Below are 19,196 nucleotides of genomic sequence, written 5' to 3'. Positions count from 1 at the left end.
TGTGGTGTGATCTTGGCTCACTGCAGCCTCTACCTCCTGGGTTCCAGCGATTCTCCTGCCTCAGCCTCCTGGGTAGGTGGGATTACAGGCGCACACCACTATGCCTAGTTTTTTTTATCTTTAGTAGAGATGGGGTTTCACCATTTTGGCCAGGCTAGTCTCAAACTCCTGACCTCGGGTGATCTTCCCACCTCAGCCTCCTAAAGTGTTGGAATAACAGGTGTGAGCCACTGCGCCTGGCCTCTGCCAGTGACTTTCTTTCTTTCTCTTTCTTTTCTTTTCTCTTCTCTTCTCTTCTCTTCTCTTCTCTTCTCTTCTCTTCTCTTCTCTTCTCTTTTCTTTTCTTTTCTTTCTTTTCTTTTTTTTTTGAGACAGAGTCTTACTCTGTCACCCAGGCTGGAATACAGTGGCACAGTATTGGCTCACTGCAACCTCCGCCTCCTGGGTTCAAATGATTCTCCTGTCTCAGCCTCCCAAGTAGCTGGGATTACAGGTGCGTGCCACCATGCCTGGCTAATTTTGTATTTTAGATGCCTGGCTAATTTTGTATTTTAGTAGAGATGGGGTTTCACTATGTTGGTCAGGCTGGTCTTGAACTCCTGACCTTGTGATCCTCGTGATCCGCCCGCCTTGGCCTCCCAAGTGCTGGGATTACAGGCGTGAGCTACTGTGCCTGGCCTCTGCCAGTGCCTTTCTAATTGATTTTGGTCATGTCATCTTTCTCTCCCAGTCTCAGTTTCCCTTTCTGTACACTATTTGGGAAAAAAATACAAAGAAAAAAAAATTGAAAGGCAACAGATCCCTTTTTTCTTTTTTTTTTGAGAGAAACATTATGAGGAAAAAAAACTGAGTTGCTGTGGTTGAACCAAGAACCTTATCTTCTGGAGTCCCTGAGACTCATCTGGTGGAAACACCAGGACTCTGAGGCACCATGTTTGAAACCGCTTGCTTAGATGTTGTCTGAAGTTTCTTTTAGCTCTAGTTACATGTAAAATGAAAATCTGGCAATTGATATTATAAAATATGATAAACTATTTTGTCTTGTTTCTCATGCACTAGAAATTAATTCTTTGTTATTTGGGGCTGTAAACTTTCTTCCAAGGAGCCCTTTTTTGTCTTACATACTAGATTTTATACAGGGTGAATATCTCTTATCCAAAATGCTTGAGACTAGAAGTGTTTCAGATTTTGAATTTTGGAATCTTTTCTTGTTCTTTCTTTTTTGTTTTTTGTTTTTCTTTGAGACAGAGTCTCAGTCTGTTGCCCAGGCTGGAATGCAATGGCACCATCTTGGCTCACTGCACCCTCTGCCTCTCGGGTTCAAGCAATTCTCCTGCCTCAGCCTCCTGAGTAGCTGGGATTACAGGCGCCCACCACCACGCCCAATTAAAATTATCTCCTTCTTTCACAAGTTGCTAGACATTCTCAGTACCCCAAATAAGCCTTAGAGAGGATGATCTGTTTGTCCATCGTATCTCCAAAAAGCAGGAGTTCTTAAACTTTGTATGTATAAGAAATGACCTGGGGAACTTGGCAGTATTGGAGATCTGCTATAGTACCTTCAGAGATACCAATTTGTTAGCCAGTTTTAGGGCCTTAAACTGTATTTAAACAAATAGCCCTGGTGATTCTGGTAACCTGAGGAACACATTTTAAGAAACATTGCTTAGGGTAAGATTTCATAGGGAAAAGAATGGTTTTTGGTGTGTTCACTTCAATATATCTTAAATGCCTACTCCATGACAGACCTGTACTCGACTACAAAGGTAAAAAAGGCGTACTTGGGACCTTTCAGAGGACTTAATTTTCTAGCAAGACATAATAAAATTAACATTTGCAGTACAGTTTATAAGATGCTTCCATATGTATTATCCCAATAGATTATTATGTTAATAACTATGAGATGTATTTATTACCTATAGTTTATAGATAAGGAAATGGAAAGGGTTTTTTGTTTTTGTTTTTGTTTTTTTTTGAGATGGAGTCTCGCTCTGTCGCCAGGTTGGAGTGCAGTGGCGCGATCTCGTCTCATTGCAACCTCTGCTTCCTAGGTTCAAGCAATTCTCCTGCCTCAGCCTCCCAAGTAGCTAGGACTACAGGCGCCCGCCACCACTCCCAGCTAATTTTTTTTTTGTATTTTTAGTAGAGACAGGATTTCACTATGTTGGCCAGGATGGTCTTGATCTCTTCCCCTCATGATCTACCCACCTTGGTCTCCCAAAGTGTTGGGATTACAGGTGTGAGCCACCGCACTCAGCCGTAAGAAACTAAAAGTTTAAGTCATACCATCCATTGCCACAGTGGTTATGATTCAAGCACACGTGTTTTGACTAAATTCTGTATTTTTTCTATTATACTTGATTCTTTCTTTCAGTCCTAGAGTAGCTTTTGGTTCATTAAGATGCTATATAGTAATATTAATAAAGATAAATGAACAACATACAGCTTTGAATAAGAAGAATCCAAAAGTTGTTTTATTTATTTGTTAAAACAAAGATTATTCTCTATTGAGTAGAGATCTTCTGGGTAAAATCATTTGATTTTGCCAGGCATGGTGGTTCATGTCTAATCCCAGCACTTTGGGAGGCCAAGGCAGGAGGACTGCTTGCAGCCAGGAGCTCAAGACCAGTCTGTGCAACATAGTGAGACCCTGTCTCTACAAAAAAAAAAATTAGCTAGGAATGCTGGCATGTGCTTGTAGTCCCAGCTACTTGGAAGGCTGAGGTGGGAGGATTGCTTGAACCCAGGAGGTGGAGGCTGCAGTGAGCCATGATCACACCACTGCATTCTAGCCTGAGTGACAGAGAAAGACCCTGTCTCAAACTATAAAGAAAGAAAAAAGAAATTTCCTTTTAGAAAGCTGCTCAATTATCTTTATCCTTACATTTTGTCAAGCTAAGTAAAATATTCTATAAATTTTTCCACCTTAACTTATTTTGTAAAATTGTTGTCCCCCCATTAGTTAATAAATTCTTAAATATGACATATTTTATTTATTGTACATTATTCACTATTCTTTAATCAGAATCTGTGAAAATCCCGCTTTTTAAAAAACTATCTTATAATGAAGTTAGTTTGTGGCTTTCTGGTGACAAGAAAATCAGTATAATTATTTACTAATTCTCTTTTTCTGATCTAGACTTCCAAAGCACAAGGAACACATAACTCTGATCAAAGTGAAATATGTAAACTACAAAATATCATTAAGGTAAGTCAAATTGTTGATTGATGGTGGGAGTTATGCATCTAAATCTGCTTGTAAAAGCATAGGCCTGAATTAGTAAAGGACTCAGTTATAAAAGTCATTATCATTATATAGATTATGATACTTCTTTTTCTTTTAGAGAGAGGGTCTCACTGTATCATCCCGACTGGAGTGCAGTGGCATGATCAGGTCACTACAGCCTCATACTCCTGGGTTCAGGTGATCCTCCTGCCTTAGCTTCCCATGTAACTGGGACTACAGGCACACATGCCACCATGCCTGGCTAATTTTTTTCTGATTTTTTTGTATAGATGGGGCTTGCTAATGGTGCCCAGGCTGGTCTCAAACTTCTAGCCTCAAGCCATCCTCCTGCTTCAGCCTCCCAAAACTGGGATTCCAGGCATGAGCCAATGGGCCTGGCCCATTTTTTAAAAATTTTGTTGATCTTCTTTATTATTTATGGCAAGTAAAGTATATAAAAATCTCTGTCTTTCCAGAATCATTTGGTTTTGAACATTTATTACGGAGCTTATCTTTCGTAAGTCTCTATACTCTATTGTATCTTGTAAAACTGTCTTTATTAAAACATAATTGCAGGCTTGCTGAAGTTTCAAGGTTTAGGGTTAAAGGACATGGACAAAATAAAATACTTATATCATGCATTGGAAATACTTATTTTACCTTAGCAGTAGAATTTTGCTAATTCGTGTCATTTATTATTTCTTTTTTTTTTTTTTTTTTTTTTTTTTGAGACAGTCTCGCTCTGTTGCCCAGGCTGGAGTGCAGGGCAGTGGCGCAATCTCAGCTCACTGCAAGCTCCACCTCCTGGGTTCACGCCATTCTCCTGTTTCAGTCTCCCAAGTAGCTGGGACTACAGGGGCCCGCCACCACGCCTGGCTAATTTTTTGTATTTTTAATAGAGATGGGGTTTCACTGTGTTAGCCAGGATGGTCTCAATCTCCTGACCTCGTGATCCACCCGCCTCAGCCTCCCAAAGTGCTGAGATTACAGGCGTGAGCCACCACACCCGGCCAATTATTATTTCTTTAAAGAAAAGTCTTAGTTGCATATATTATTGTGGCAGTGAATTATTTTTATTGTTAAAATTATTGTCAGATATAGAATTTTTAGTTTTGGGTTCATTATTATTCCAATACTAGAGTGGACAGAATCCGGATCAGACCTGTGTTTGAATCCTAGCTGTATTATTTACATACTATGCTAACTTTGGGCAAGTTACTTCTGTTTTATTATTAATAGAGACTGTCATAATACCTATCTTGTAGGATTGTTTTGAGGTTTAAATGTAAAGCTCTTAGCCCAGTACTGGCACTTAAGTAAGAAGTTAATTTATAGATTAGAATTTTTTTTTTTTTTTTTCCATAAGAGCATCAATTTTCCATAGATTAGGATTTTGGTTACAAGCAACAAAAACCATCTCTGGCCAAGCAAAGCAAAAGAGAATTTACTGGAAGAACCGACAGTAGTCCATCCGCAGGATTGAAGGAGGAGTTGAATATTTTGGCCTCATGGTGGATAGGAGTGGGAAGAGTGTTAGGAATCTGGGTGGCGGGACCCAGTGGACAGACTCTTGAGAGGGTACCTGTCCTGGTGCTTCCCGTCAAACCAGTTTCCCTAGTTGATGGACTCAGCTCGAGATCCAGGTTCCTATGAGAGACACAGTGGGCTCAACTTGGGTAGGAAGGCGCCAGGTTGACAGTTTGGGAGTTCCTTTCCTGATGAAAGGAAAGGCTGAGTGAGAGGGTGGAAGTAGTGGAACAGCAGGTACAGATTGGTCAGAGGGGTGACACTGGTATTGGTGGAATGTGTCATTAGGAAAAGGAGAATTTCATGGTCACAGATATTAAGGAAAAGACATTTTTATTCATCATTTGTTTCAGCCTTTTCTTGCTGATGTTCCCTCATTAGAAGTAGAAAAACTGTTTTTGAGATCTAGGAAAGGAAAGGGTGAAGTTGTTCAGAATTGTTCAAATTTTGGGTCTGTGTTTAAATTCTTTTCAGCCTTAACATGTTCTGAGAATTCTTTTTAATAACGCAGACTTTTGGACAACAGTTAAATATATAGCTTATATAAATTTATTGATTATAAATGTGAATAACTTTGTTTTTATTTTTTAAGGAACTAAAACAGAACCGAAGTCAGGAAATTGATGACCATCAACATGAAATGTCAGTACTGCAGAATGCACACCAACAGAAATTGACAGAAATGAGTCGACGACATCGAGAAGAATTAAGTGACTATGAAGAACGAATTGAAGAACTTGAAAATCTGTTACAACAAGGTTATTAGTTTTCTTTCTTTCTTTTTTTTTGAGATGGAGTCTCCCTCTGTTGCCCAGCCTGGAGTGCACTGGCGCGATCTCTGCTCACTGCAACCTCCGCCCCCCAGGTTCAAGTGATTCTCCTGCCTCAGCCTCCAAAGTAGCTGGGATTACGGGTACCCGCCACCATGCCCAGCTAATTTTTGTGTTTTTAGTAGAGATAGGGTTTCGCCATGTTGGCCAGGCTGTTCTCAAACTCCTGACCTCGGGTGATCCACCTGCCTCAGCCTCCCAAAGTGCTAGGATTACAGGCATGAGCCACTGCACCTGGCCAGTTGATAATTGTATTAATTTAACATATTAGATGACATAATTAAATGATAGACCTAGCATTCTAAGACCAGGACAGTGCTGTAAACTTGCACTAAGTTATAAAGAAGAGTAAATGACTAGTTCTGCTTATCTGCCAGAAATTTGTAATGGCACCTCTACTTTTAAGATTCTGTGGCTGAGAGTGGTGGCTTATGGCTATAACCCCAGCATTATGGGAAGCCAAGGTGTGTGGATCACTTGAGGCCAGGAGTTTGAGACCAGCCTGGCCAACGTGGCGAAACCCCGTATCTACTAGAAATACAAAAATTAGCAGACGTAGTGGTGCTCACCTGTGGTCCCAGCTACTCGGGAGGGTGAGGTGGGAGGATCACTTGAGCCCAGGAGGCAGAGGTTGCGTTGAGCTGAGATGGCACCACTGCCCTCCAGCCTGGGCAACAAAGTGAGACTCTATCTCAAAAAAAAAAAAATTTCTGTGAAAATGGAAACGTCCTTTTTGCCTTTGTGGTAAGTAGTTATAATTTATAGATTTCTTTGCATTATTTGGTGATAATACTTTGGTAATAAATGATTAGAGATATTGTCACTTTCTTTCAAACTAAGAGACATAGGCCTTTATGTAGTTGATTCAAAGATTTTCCCCCAACTTATTTATTTTAAAACACTTAGTTTATTATAGTAATTTAACTTTTAAGCTTTCCAAATTCTGAACTGTCTTAAATCTTAGTTGTATATAGCAAGCCGTTTATTTCTTGGTACTTGACATTTGATGTCCTTGTTTTGTGTTTATGTTCTAGGTGTCTCTGGAGTTGTAGAAACTGATCTCTCTAAAATTTATGAGATGCAAAAAACTATTCAAGTTCTACAAACAGAAAAAGTGGAGTCTACCAAAAAAATGGAAGAACTTGAGGATAAAATAAAAGATATAAATAAAAAATTATTTTCTGCAGAAAATGACAGAGATACTTTGAGGAGAGAACAAGAACAGCTAAATGTGGAAAAGAGACAAATAATGGAAGAATGTGAAAACTTGAAATTGGAATGTAGTAAATTGCAGCCTTCTGCTGTGAAGCAAAGTGATACTGTGACAGAAAAGGAAAGAATTCTTGCCCAGAGTGCATCAGTGGAAGAAGTGTTCAGACTACAACAAGCACTGTCTGGTATACAGTCTTTGGAGCTTATTTCAGATTGCATAGTAGTTGTTTCGTTGCATAGTAGTTATTTTTAGAGACAGATGCTTCACTAACTGAATGCTTAGTGGAAATGGCATATTCCTGGGAATGACTGTATATCGTTTGGGTAGAATTGTGTGGTTTGGATTCAGTGTAAGAGTTAATAGATTACAAATAGGAATTTCCTGTTAAAAAGGATTAAGTATTGCTATACTTTCTGTAACTCATCACAGCCCACATTCTCCAGTTAGGGAATACAGCCTTTCTTCTTCAAAGTCAGTTGTTACCCGTTTGAAATGATCTCCTATATCCAAGCAAAGCCCTGAGTGCTTAGAGCCATAGGTCTTCCACCATTTTCTATGCTCATGATGATATTTAGTTACTATACCAGTATTCTGTGTTACAAAAAATCAGTACTAAATGAAATAGGCCAAACACCAGTAAATAAAATACATTTTAAAGTAATTGTACTTATGTTTTAAAAAATGTTTACTTGTTTAAAAAATAAATTTACTTATGTAAGAATAATACATTTACTTATTTATCATATTGGGTGATCCAGATGAGTTTATTTGCCTGAAAAACCCACTGCCTTAGTCTTTCCTCTTTTTTCTATTTCCATTTCCACAGAATTACTTCAGCCAGTCATAATTGCTTTTTGCCTATGTTAACTATGGCAGCTCTCTGAATGGAGCAGAACAGCGTGACTGGGTTGGAATAGAGCTCTATCACTAATTAGCTGACGTTGGACAGGTTAACATCTCTATGCGTTGGTTATTTCATCTATAGGGTTGGGATAATAATGGTATCTTCCTTGTAGTTTTAGTAATGAGAATTATATGAGTTACTATCTGCCACTCTTTAGGTTAGTGTCTAGCCGATAGTAGATGTTGAAGAGTTAGCTTTTTGTTGTTGTTTTTTTGAGACGGAGTCTCGCTCTGTAGCTCAGACTGGAGTGCAGTGGCATGATCTCGGTTCACTGCAACCTCCACCTCCTGGGTTCAAGTGATTCTCCTCCCTCAGCCTCCCAAGTAGCTGGAACTACAGGCATGTGCCACCATGCCCTGCTAATTTTTGTATTTTTCGTAGAGATGGGGTTTCACCATGTTGGCCAGGATGGTCTTGATCTCTTGACCTTATGATCCACCCACCTCCATCACCCAAAGTGCTGGGATTATAGGCATGAGCCACTGCCCCCAGCTGAAGAGTTAGCTTTTAAAATTCTCTGTTCTCCACGATTCCTTCAATCTATTTTTTTTCATTCTGCAGCCAGAATAATTTGTCAGAAATGCAGAGCAGGTTACTCCCCTGCTTTTAGTACTTTATAGCTCCCTGTGAACTTCGGGATGATGTTTAAATTTCTTAGACATGATAATGTCTCTCATGGTCTAGTTCCTGCCTGCCTCTTCAGTTTCAACTATGCCCATGCTCCTGCATTCTAAACTGGAGCCATATTGAATTTTCTATAGCTCCTTAAACGAGCAATGTTGCCTCTTCACTCTGTTACCCTTGCATTTTCTGCTTTCTCTGTGTGGGGTGTCTCTATGGGTCTTTTAGCCGACTCTCAGTATATTGATTCAGTGCAGGTATTAATCTCCACTGAGAAGTACCTAGCACTGCCACTTCTTGGCCCTATTTGCTCCTCCTAGTCTGGATTAGGTGTTTACCCTGTTTGTTCTTGTAGCATCCCATGCTTGCTCTGTCATGCTATGTTATAATCCTGTGCTTACTAATTTTTCTTCCTCTCTAAGTTGTAAGCTCTTCGAGAGCAAAGGCTAAGTTTTTCCAGCTTTTTGTCTAGCACCTGGCCTCATAGTAAATGCTAAATATTTCCTGAGTGAATGTCAAATCAATGATTTCAGCTATTTTTTTGTGTGTGTCTCTTCTGTTTATGGATCTGTGTGTAATAACAGATTGAATGGTCTTTTTCTCAGCATTCACATCTAAATCACGTTAGATAATTGAGAGATTATGGTATTGTGGTGGTATAAATATATATAATAAAATATTACTTTTAAATTGTTTTCCTCCAATCTTAAACCATGTACTATTTCCTGCTTCTCAAACTAATCAATTTATTTTGAAACTTGGTTGTCATTAGCATTTTTATCAAGGCAATAGCTTACGACTCATCCACAATACAATTTTAATTTTTTCTTATACTTATCCATAGAATTGGATTTTAATTTGGTTTTTAACTGGCGTTTACATTTTGATTTATTTGATATGACAAAACAGGAATACAAATACATGTCTCACTCAGAACTGTTACTGCTTTTGCCATTGGTGCTTAGATACACACTTTGTTTTAATTGGGTTACATTTCTGAGTTTAATATTGAAGATAATAGTTACTCTAAATAATTTTAATGTCAGGTTCATTTGCTGTTTTTACAGATGCCGAAAATGAAATAATGAGATTGAGTAGTTTAAACCAGGTAAATTAATTTTGACAAATGTTATGTACGTAGAGACAGTGGAAGCAGATCCTATACCAAGTGCGAAATGAGTTTTAATTTTCCTTAAGAGATTCAAAGAGTTATTTCTTTTTCTAATAATTAGAAGTTATTTTGTAAATATATTTTTATATTTTTTCAAGCATAATAAGGAAGTCTTCTGTAAGGGTGTCGAAAATGCATGACTGGTTTCATTCATTTTACACACTCTTATAAGTGTTGCATTCTTTTTTTTTAAATTTATTTTTGAGACGGAGCCTTTTTGCTTGTCACCCAGGCTGGAGTCGCAATCTCGGCTCACTGCAACCTCCGCCTCCTGGGGTCAAGCGATTCTCCTCCCTCAGCCACCCGAGTAGCTGGGACGACAGGAGCGTGCCACCGCGCCCGGTTAATTTTTTGTATTTTTAGTAGAGACAGGGTTTCACTGTGTTAGGATGATCTTGATCTCCTGACCTTGTGATCCACCTGCCTCAGCCTCCCAAAGTGCTGGGGTTACAGGCATGAGCCACCGTGCCCGGTTAAGTATTGCGTTCTTATAATTATTACATATCATTAAAGAAATACTGAATAGAAACACACAGTTGTATAGATTGCCTGCTTTTTTATAAACTGGAAATTTCTTGTTACCTGAAAACACTGCTTTAATATTTTTGTAGGATAACAGTCTTGCTGAAGACAATCTGAAACTTAAAATGCATATCGAAGTTTTAGAAAAAGAGAAGTCATTGCTGAGTCAAGAAAAGGTTGGTGCTGTAAAAATGGGGGCAGAATTAAAATGTCGTATGTTATAGTTCACAGTCAAAGGCCAGTTGATATCCAAATGGAATGTTGAGTAATTGAGCTCAAGTCCTTAGAACAAAGCTGATCTCATTGATGCTTGTCAGGCTAGGTGGAAGTACCTGGGCAAAGTTCAGAGTATGAGTGGCTGGCTTGAGTCATATTTAGAAGTAAGCTAGTAGGCACACAGAAACAAGCAGAAAAGATAGGTGGAGGTTCTATTTGGTTTCTGATAATGTCCTGACAGCAGGAGCATACACAGGTAGGTCAGGAGGTCTGGAGTGGCATACTGTAATAACTGTATAGGCTGCTTATGTGCTTCAGAATGTGTCCATTTTGGTGGACAGTACTTTCTTAGTGGTGAGGCATACAGAGCGACAGTTTCAGTGGTAGAAAGAAGTTAATTTTTTTTTTTTTTTTTTTTTATGAGATGCAGTTTCACTCTTGTTGCCCAGGCTGGAGTGCAATGGCGCAATCTCGGCTCACCGCAACCTCCGCCCCCCGGGTTCAAGCGATTCTCCTGCCTCAGCCTCCTGAGTAGCTGGGATTACAGGCGCCAGCCATCACACCCAGCTAATTTTGTATTTTTAGTAGAGATGGGGTTTCTCCATGTTGGTCAGGCTGGTCTCGAACTCCCGACCTCAGGTGATCTGCCTACCTCAGCCGCCCAAAGTGTTGGGATTATAGGCGTGAGCTGCCACACCTGGCAAAAGAAGGTCTTTATAGGGGTACAGAGCAACAGTTTCAGTGGTAGAAAGAAGGTCTTTATTGTATGTGTTCATAGCAGGAAGGAATAAGATTCTGAAAGGGAAAGGTATTTAGAAGTGTTTTATGTTTGAACTACTTGGGGAAATTTATTGGCTAAGGCAGGTGCTTAAATATAGAAGAGTTGTAAGCTAGTATTATTAAGTTAAAGACCAGTGTCTTAATTTAAATTCTTAATTTTAAAAAGTGATGCATATTTTCTGATATATGTGTCCAGAAAACATACATACTGAAAACCTTCGGACAGTACAAGTAGAATATCTTTTGTACCTCTGTGGCTTGGCCTCTTTCCCAGAGGCAGTCTCTGTTACCAGTTTCTAGTGTTTCTTTCTGGACTATGTCTATGCATGTATGATTGTATATATCAGTAGCTTTAAAAAATACAAATCTCAGCTTATTATAAATACCCTTTTTACATACCATATTTCCAACATCTTTCCACATTAGTATATATGCAGTGTTTCTCAAAGGGACTGCTATTGGCATTTAAGCAGGAAAATTCTTAGTTGTGTGCGCTACCCTGTGTATTGTGGGATTTTTGTTGCCACTCTTTCTACCCACTATGTGCTAGCAGTATCTCCCCATCATTTTAAAAATTGCTATATTATATATATTTTATCTTTCCTGTTTTTGCTCCCATTGTATCCTGCTCTTTACCTGACTGACCTAGTAGTTTGTAGTTGGCAGAACTCTCTGCACTTATCTGGTAGGACCTGTAACCTTTTCATGATGTGTTTGGTTTCAGTAGCTAGTTCTGATAGCTGTTTCTCCTTTCTTTTGATGTTAAGTAGTCCATGAATTGTGTCTGCTTACTGATTAAGAATACCAAAAGTGCCTATGAGGGCCGAGTGTGGTGACTTATGCTGTAATCTCAGCACTTTGGGAGGCCAAGGTGGGATGATTGCTCGAGGCCAAGAGTTTGAGACCAGCCTGGGCAACATAGTGAGACACCATATCTACAAAAAAACACTAAATAATTTTTTTATAAAGTACCTATGAGGCTGTCTGCGCTTTTAAGATCCACCTGAAGAAAATTTTTTTGGTTCTCCTAATTTGAACAGATAACTTTAGAAAGATTTAAGAGAATGCTGTTTCCATCTTTCAGCTGTAGTCAGAATAAATTTTTGAATTGGAAGGAAATAAGAATTGTGATACAGATGCTCTAGTATAGCTTTTATCAGATCTCTGTTTTTTCAACTAACTCTCCATAGTGATGTTGAGTTTCTTTTATAAGGTTTATATTAGGCTGTTTATTTGAAGGAATTTGAGATTCTTATTTTTTTTAATTTTATTTTTTAGAGAGAGAGAGAGAGTCTTGCTGTGTTGCCCAGGTTAGAGTACTGTGGCTGATCACGGCATGATCATAGTGTACTACAGCCTTGAACTCCTTGGCTCAAGTAATCCTTCTGCCTCAGCCACCTAAGTAGCCTCCTGGAACTATAGATAAATGCCATCACACCTGGTTCAAGACTCTTATTTAAAGTAGATTCCATATGGGTTTGATGTTTAAAAATCTGTCAATGAAAGAAGGCTTTAATATATAGTTTATTACAAACATTATAACTAGAGATTGAAATAATGTTGAAGCATAGAGAACTGTCCCACTTCTGAGATTTTGGAGAAAGCATTAAATATCAGGTAGTAGACTATAAAATGTCTACTATATTTTATAGTAGACTATAAAATATACTATCTTTAGGAATGTCAGGTGTGACAGAGGGGAACCTAGTCCATGCTCAGGTGAGAAGGTAAAGGAAGGAAGGAGGTTTATTTCTTGGGTCAAGAAAAAGTTCCATGTTCTGACAGAAGCAAAAGTAATAAAGGAAACTCCTTTAGTAAGAGAAAAGAAACCTTTTATTTTCTAATTAGAGAGGCTAAACGTTTGGGTGAAGGGCGTTGATTTTTTTATGTTTTTATTTAGTCTGAGGCTGTTGATGACTGGATGTTAGAGAATGGAAGTGAGGAAGGGAAAAAGACTTGGGGACATTTTGAAAAGTATGTATGTACGGTGCGTGGGGCCAGGGGATGGATAAAGCGTAGCCACAGTGGAGCAGGATAGGAGAGGCTCTCAAATGGAAATGTTTTTTGTAAAGAAGAACTTGGCGCTGGAGGACAAACTTAGAGTCGTTGCATCTGTCTAGGGTTGTAGAAATGTTTTGCTTGAAGCTACAAGTAAAATTGCACATGAATGAAGGATGTGGTTTGTTGAATTTTACATACTATTACTGAGGTATTGTTCAGTACTGTTTCCAATACAGAGCACTTGAAATAGATTCCCAAGTTTTGCTTCTATGTATGTTTTTAATCTTTTGGTGTCTCCAATTGAAAGTATATGTTGCTTTTTTCCTTTTATCATTTCAGGAAGAACTTCAGACGTCACTTTTAAAATTGAACAATGAATATGAAGTAATTAAAAGTACAGCTACAAGAGACATAAGTTTGGATTCAGAATTACGTGACTTACGACTTAATTTGGAGGCAAAGGAACAAGAACTCAATCAGAGTATTAGTGAAAAGGAAACACTGATAGCTGAGATAGAAGAATTGGACAGACAGAATCAAGAAGCTACAAAGGTAACACTGTATTAAATACAGTGAGGCAGCACATTCTACTAAGTAGACTAAACACTGGATTAACATGCAGAAATGATGGGTTTGATTTAATTAACATTTTAGTTCATAGAGATTGACAGACCTCTTTGGTAAAGTGCTAGATAGTAAATATCGTTGGCCTTGTAGGCCATATAGTCTCAGTCTACTCAACTCTGTTGTGATATCAACAAATGAGTATGAATATTTTTCAGTAAAATTTTATTTGCAAAACAGGCAGCATCCCTGAGTTGGCCAATTGCTATAGTTTGTTGACTCTTACTCTAGTGTAGAGTTAAAAATAAACAACGTGCCTGGCGTGGTGGTTCACGCCTGTAATCCTAGCACTTTGGGCGGTGGAGACGGGTGGATCACGAGGTCAGGAGTTCAAGATCAGCCTGGTCAAGATGGTGAAACCCCATCTCTACTAAAAATACAAAAAATTAGCTGGGCATGGTGGCAGATGCCTGTAATCCCAGCTACTGAGGAGGCTGAGGCAGAGAATTGCTTGAATCCAGGAGGCAGAGATTGCAGTGAGCTGAGATCATGCCACTGCACTCCAGCCTGGGCAATAGAGCGAATCCGTCTCAAAAAAAAAGAAAAATTCTATTTACCATCTTTGGTTTTAAATTCTTATCCCTAAAATGCTTTAAAAAATGACAAGATGGGGCCGGGCGTGGTGGCTCATGCCTGTAATCCGAGCACTTTGGGAGTCCTAGGCAGGCAGATCACCTGAGGTCAGGAGTTTGAGACCAGCCTGACCAACATGGAGAAACCCCATTTCTACTAAAAATACAAAATTAGCCGGGTGTAGTGGCGCATGCCTGTAATCCCAGCTACTCGGGAGGTTGAGGCAGGAGAATTGCTTGAACCTGGGAGGTGGAGGTTCCAGTGAGCCAAGATCAAACCATTGCACTCCAGCCTGGGCAACAAGAGCGAAACTCCGTCTCAAAAAAAAAAAAAAAATGGCAAGATGGATTTGCTGTAAAATAGTAATAAGTAATTTTGCAGTGGGTGTTTTGATAGAAAAACAATGTTTTAAAGAAGGATTGGAAATATCTGAGGACTATTCTTCTATTATGTATGAGATTTTATAAAATTTTCTTTAAGTAGTAAAATGAGAACATGTTGTAAAGTCACCATGCAAATTTTTCTTTCAGCACATGATTTTGATAAAAGATCAGCTATCCAAGCAACAAAATGAAGTAGATAGCATCATCAGTAAACTGAAACAAGATCTAAATGATGAAAAAAAGAGAGTTCATCAACTTGAAGATGATAAAATGGACATTACTAAAGAGTTAGATGTACAGAAAGAAAAGCTACTTCAAAGTGAAGTGGCCCTAAATGATTTACATTTAACCAAGCAGAAACTTGAGGACAAAGCAGAAAATTTAGTAGATCAGCTAAATAAATCACAAGAAAGTAATGTAAGCATCCAGAAGGAGAATTTAGAACTTAAGGAGTGTATTAGACAAAATGAGGAGGAGCTTTCTAGAATAAGGAATGAGTTAACTCAGTCTCTAAATCAAGACTCTAATAGTAATTTTAAGGATACCTTACTTAAAGAAAGAGAAGCTGAAGTTAGAAACTTAAAGCAAAATCTTTCAGAATTAGAACAGCTCAATGAAAATTTAAAGAAAGTAGCTTTTGATGTCAAAATGGAGAATGAAAAGTTAGTTTTAGCATGTGAAGATGTGAGGCATCAGTTAGAAGAATCTCTTGCTAGTAACAATCAGCTTTCTCTGGAAAAAAACACTATTGTGGAGACTCTAAAATGGAAAAGGAGAGATAGAAGCAGAATTGTGTCAGGCTAAAAAGAGGCTATTGGAAGAAGCAAACAAGTATGAGAAAACCATTGAAGAACTGTCAAATGCACGTAATTTGAATACCTCTCCCTTACAGCTGGAACATGAGCATTTAATTAAACTCAATCAAAAGAAAGACATGGAAATAGCAGAACTCAAAAAGAATATTGAACAAATGGATACTGACCATAAAGAAACTAAGGACATTTTGTCATCTAGTTTAGAAGAGCAGAGGCAGTTGGCACAACTTATAAAGGAGAAAGAAATTTTTATTGAAAAGCTTCAAGAAAGAAGTTCAAAGCTGCAGGAGGAATTGGATAAATATTCTCAGGCCTTAAGAAAAAATGAAATTTTAAGACAGACCATAGAGGAAAAGGACCGAAGTCTTGGATCCATGAAAGAAGAAAATAATCATCTGCAAGAAGAATTGGAACGACTCAGGGAACAGCAGAGTCGAACCGCACCTGTGACTGACCCTAAAACCCTTGATAGTGTTGCTGAACTAGCATCTGAGGTGTCTCAACTGAACATGATCAAGGATCATCTTGAAGAGGAAATTAAACATCATCAAAAGATAATTGAAGATCAAAACCAGAGTAAGATGCAACTACTTCAGTCTTTACAAGAGCAAAAGAAGGAAATGGATGAGTTTAGATACCAGCATGAGCAAATGAACGCCACACACACCCAGCTCTTTTTAGAGAAAGATGAGGAAATTAAGAGTTTGCAAAAAACAATCGAACAAATCAAAACCCAGTTGCATGAAGAAAGACAGGACATTCAAACAGATAACTCTGATATTTTTCAAGAAACAAAAGTTCAGAGCCTTAATATAGAAAATGGAAGTGAAAAGCATGATTTATCTAAAGCTGAAACGGAAAGATTAGTGAAAGGAATAAAGGAGCGAGAACTGGAGATTAAACTTCTAAATGAAAAGAATATATCTTTAACTAAACAGATTGATCAGTTATCCAAAGATGAAGTTGGTAAACTAACTCAGATTATTCAGCAGAAAGACTTGGAGATACAAGCTCTTCATGCTAGAATTTCTTCAACTTCCTATACTCAAGATGTTGTTTACCTTCAACAGCAACTGCAGGCTTATGCTATGGAAAGAGAAAAGGTATTCGCTGTTTTGAATGAGAAGACTAGGGAAAATAGCCATTTAAAAACAGAATATCACAAAATGATGGATATCGTTGCTGCCAAGGAAGCAGCTCTCATCAAACTGCAAGATGAAAATAAAAAATTGTCTACTAGATTTGAAAGTAGTGGCCAAGATATGTTTAGAGAAACTATTCAGAATTTGTCACGTATCATTCGAGAAAAAGACATCGAAATAGATGCTCTAAGTCAGAAATGTCAGACTTTATTGGCAGTTTTACAAACATCCAGCACTGATAATGAGGCTGGAGGTGTTAATAGTAATCAATTTGAGGAGCTTCTACAGGAACGTGACAAGTTAAAACAGCAAGTAAAGAAAATGGAAGAGTGGAAGCAGCAGGTGATGACCACGGTACAAAATATGCAACACGAGTCAGCCCAGCTTCAGGAAGAGCTTCACCAACTTCAGGCACAGGTTTTGGTTGACAGTGATAATAATTCTAAATTACAAGTGGACTATACTGGCCTGATCCAAAGTTATGAGCAGAATGAAACCAAACTCAAAAATTTTGGGCAGGAATTAGCACAAGTTCAGCACAGCATTGGGCAGCTTTGCAATACCAAGGATCTTCTTTTAGGAAAACTTGATATTATTTCACCCCAGCTGTCTTCTGCATCATTGCTTACTCCCCAATCTGCAGAGTCTCTTAGAGCAAGTAAGTCTGATGTATTGAGTGAATCTTCTGAATTGCTTCAGCAAGAGGTAGAAGAGCTAAGAAAATCACTACAGGAAAAAGATGCAACAATTAGAACTCTCCAGGAAAATAATCACAGATTATCTGATTCGATTGCTGCCACCTCAGAGCTAGAAAGAAAAGAACACGAACAAACCGATTCAGAAATCAAGCAGCTAAAGGAGAAACAAGATGTTTTGCAAAAGTTACTTAAGGAAAAAGACCTCTTAATCAAAGCCAAAAGTGATCAACTACTTTCTTCCAATGAAAATTTCACTAACAAAGTAAATGAAAACGAACTTTTGAGGCAGGCAGTAACAAACCTGAAGGAGAGAATATTAATTCTAGAGATGGACATTGGCAAACTAAAAGGAGAAAATGAAAAAATAGTGGAAACATCCAAGGGAAAGGAAACAGAATATCAAGCGTTACAAGAGACTAACATGAAGTTTTCTATGATGCTGCGAGAAAAAGAGTTTGAGTGCCACTCAATGAAGGAGAAGGCTCTTGCTTTTGAACAGCTATTGAAAGAGAAAGAACAGGTATGTTCTGGATGGAGTATTGTAGAAGTAAGTTGGGGGTGGAGGAGACTTTTTTTAATGTTATTTCATTTATATTGTCTTTGAAGAGGACTGTGCATTTGTTCATTTAGAAATATTTATTTCAAGGTGTGATTTATTCTAAATAAATTTTCCTCAGAGACATCTGGAAGTTCTCCCTCAAATTGTTAGATACTTCCAAATACTTATGGTAGTACATTAATTTTTTACAGATTACTAAGTAGTACTTAATATTTTTCTTTAGAAAACAAGTGTGTCGAGAGAATTTTGAAGTCACTTCAATTTAATCAAATTTTAGGTATATTTCAGTAGCTGTTAACATTTTAGAGATTCTTATATATAAGGAAAGCACTGTGAAACACACATACATCTTTAACCATCTGCAGTAAAAAATACATTTTACATCGTGACACAGTAAGAGTGTGTGTGTGTGTAACTGAAAAGTTTCAGGAACCAGAAATTGCTCTTATTACGTTTGATACCTGTTTGAAAAAGAATGTGCTGGCTGGGCGTGGTGGCTTATGCCTGAAATCACAGCAGTTTGGGAGGCCAAGGTGGGTGGATCACCTGAGGTCAGGAGTTTGAGACCAGCCTGACCAACATAGTGAAACCCCGTCTCTACTAAAAAAAGTACAAAAAATGAGCCGGGCATGGTGTTGGGCAATCCCGGCTACTCGGGAGGCTGAGGCAGGAGAATCACTTGAACCCGGGAGGCAGAAGTTGCAGTGAGCTGAGATCACGCCATTACACTCCAGCCTGGGTGACAGAACAAGACTCTGTCTCAACAAAAAAGAAAAAGAGAGAAAAAAAAAAAAAAAAGAATGTACTATTCAGGTAGCACATTCGGTTAGAAATTTCTAAAAAATAATAAGAAAATGTGCTGAATGACTCATTAAATTGATTTTTATGAATTGATTAGTCACAACCTGGAATTTGAAAAGTATTAGCCATGGGTAATACTTTTCTCATAATAGGCTCAGTAAATATTCTAATCCCAGTTCTGTCACTGATGTGACTTTGGGTATGTTTTGACCTTATTGGTTTATTCAGCCATATATAACAGGAGGTCATAGCAGTTATATGGATAGTGCCAGTAGCTTTTGATAATATTTAAATTTTTATATGCAGTTCATTTTAGTAAGAATTATTGAGGATTCCCTGTTACACTATATACTATACTATATATAACTTTTGATAATATTTAAATTTTTATATACAATTCATTTTAGAAAGAATTATTGGGGATTTCCTGTTACACTATATACTATACTGTACTATATGATGGTGCTGTGTAGGGCTTGTTCGTTAGTGTATAGGGTGCTGTGTAGGGCTTGTTCTGTGGTGTATAGGGTGCTGTGTAGGGCTTGTTTGGTGGTGTATAGGGTGCTCTGTAGGGCTTGTTCGGTGGTATA

At 38.2% G+C, this 19,196-nt stretch overlaps 1 protein-coding gene across 1 annotated transcript in view; it reads left to right on the top strand.

The window, feature by feature from the left end:
* The window catches only part of TRIP11 (thyroid hormone receptor interactor 11), a 73,477-nt gene that overhangs the window by 20,791 nt on the left and 33,490 nt on the right, over positions 1-19,196 (top strand). Inside the window, 8 exon segments of the mRNA XM_017857863.1 lie at positions 3,140-3,208; positions 5,346-5,511; positions 6,618-6,980; positions 9,389-9,429; positions 10,104-10,190; positions 13,351-13,563; positions 14,739-15,358; positions 15,360-17,766. Coding sequence (XP_017713352.1) covers positions 3,140-3,208; positions 5,346-5,511; positions 6,618-6,980; positions 9,389-9,429; positions 10,104-10,190; positions 13,351-13,563; positions 14,739-15,358; positions 15,360-17,766 — 3,966 coding nt within the window.

This window comes from Rhinopithecus bieti, unplaced genomic scaffold (assembly GCF_001698545.2).
Source record: "Rhinopithecus bieti isolate Rb0 unplaced genomic scaffold, ASM169854v2 scaffold_41913, whole genome shotgun sequence".
In the NCBI taxonomy this organism is placed as follows: domain Eukaryota; kingdom Metazoa; phylum Chordata; class Mammalia; order Primates; family Cercopithecidae; genus Rhinopithecus; species Rhinopithecus bieti.
The sequence above is the reverse complement of the archived record's forward strand: the minus strand, read 5'-3'. Positions and strand labels throughout refer to the sequence as shown.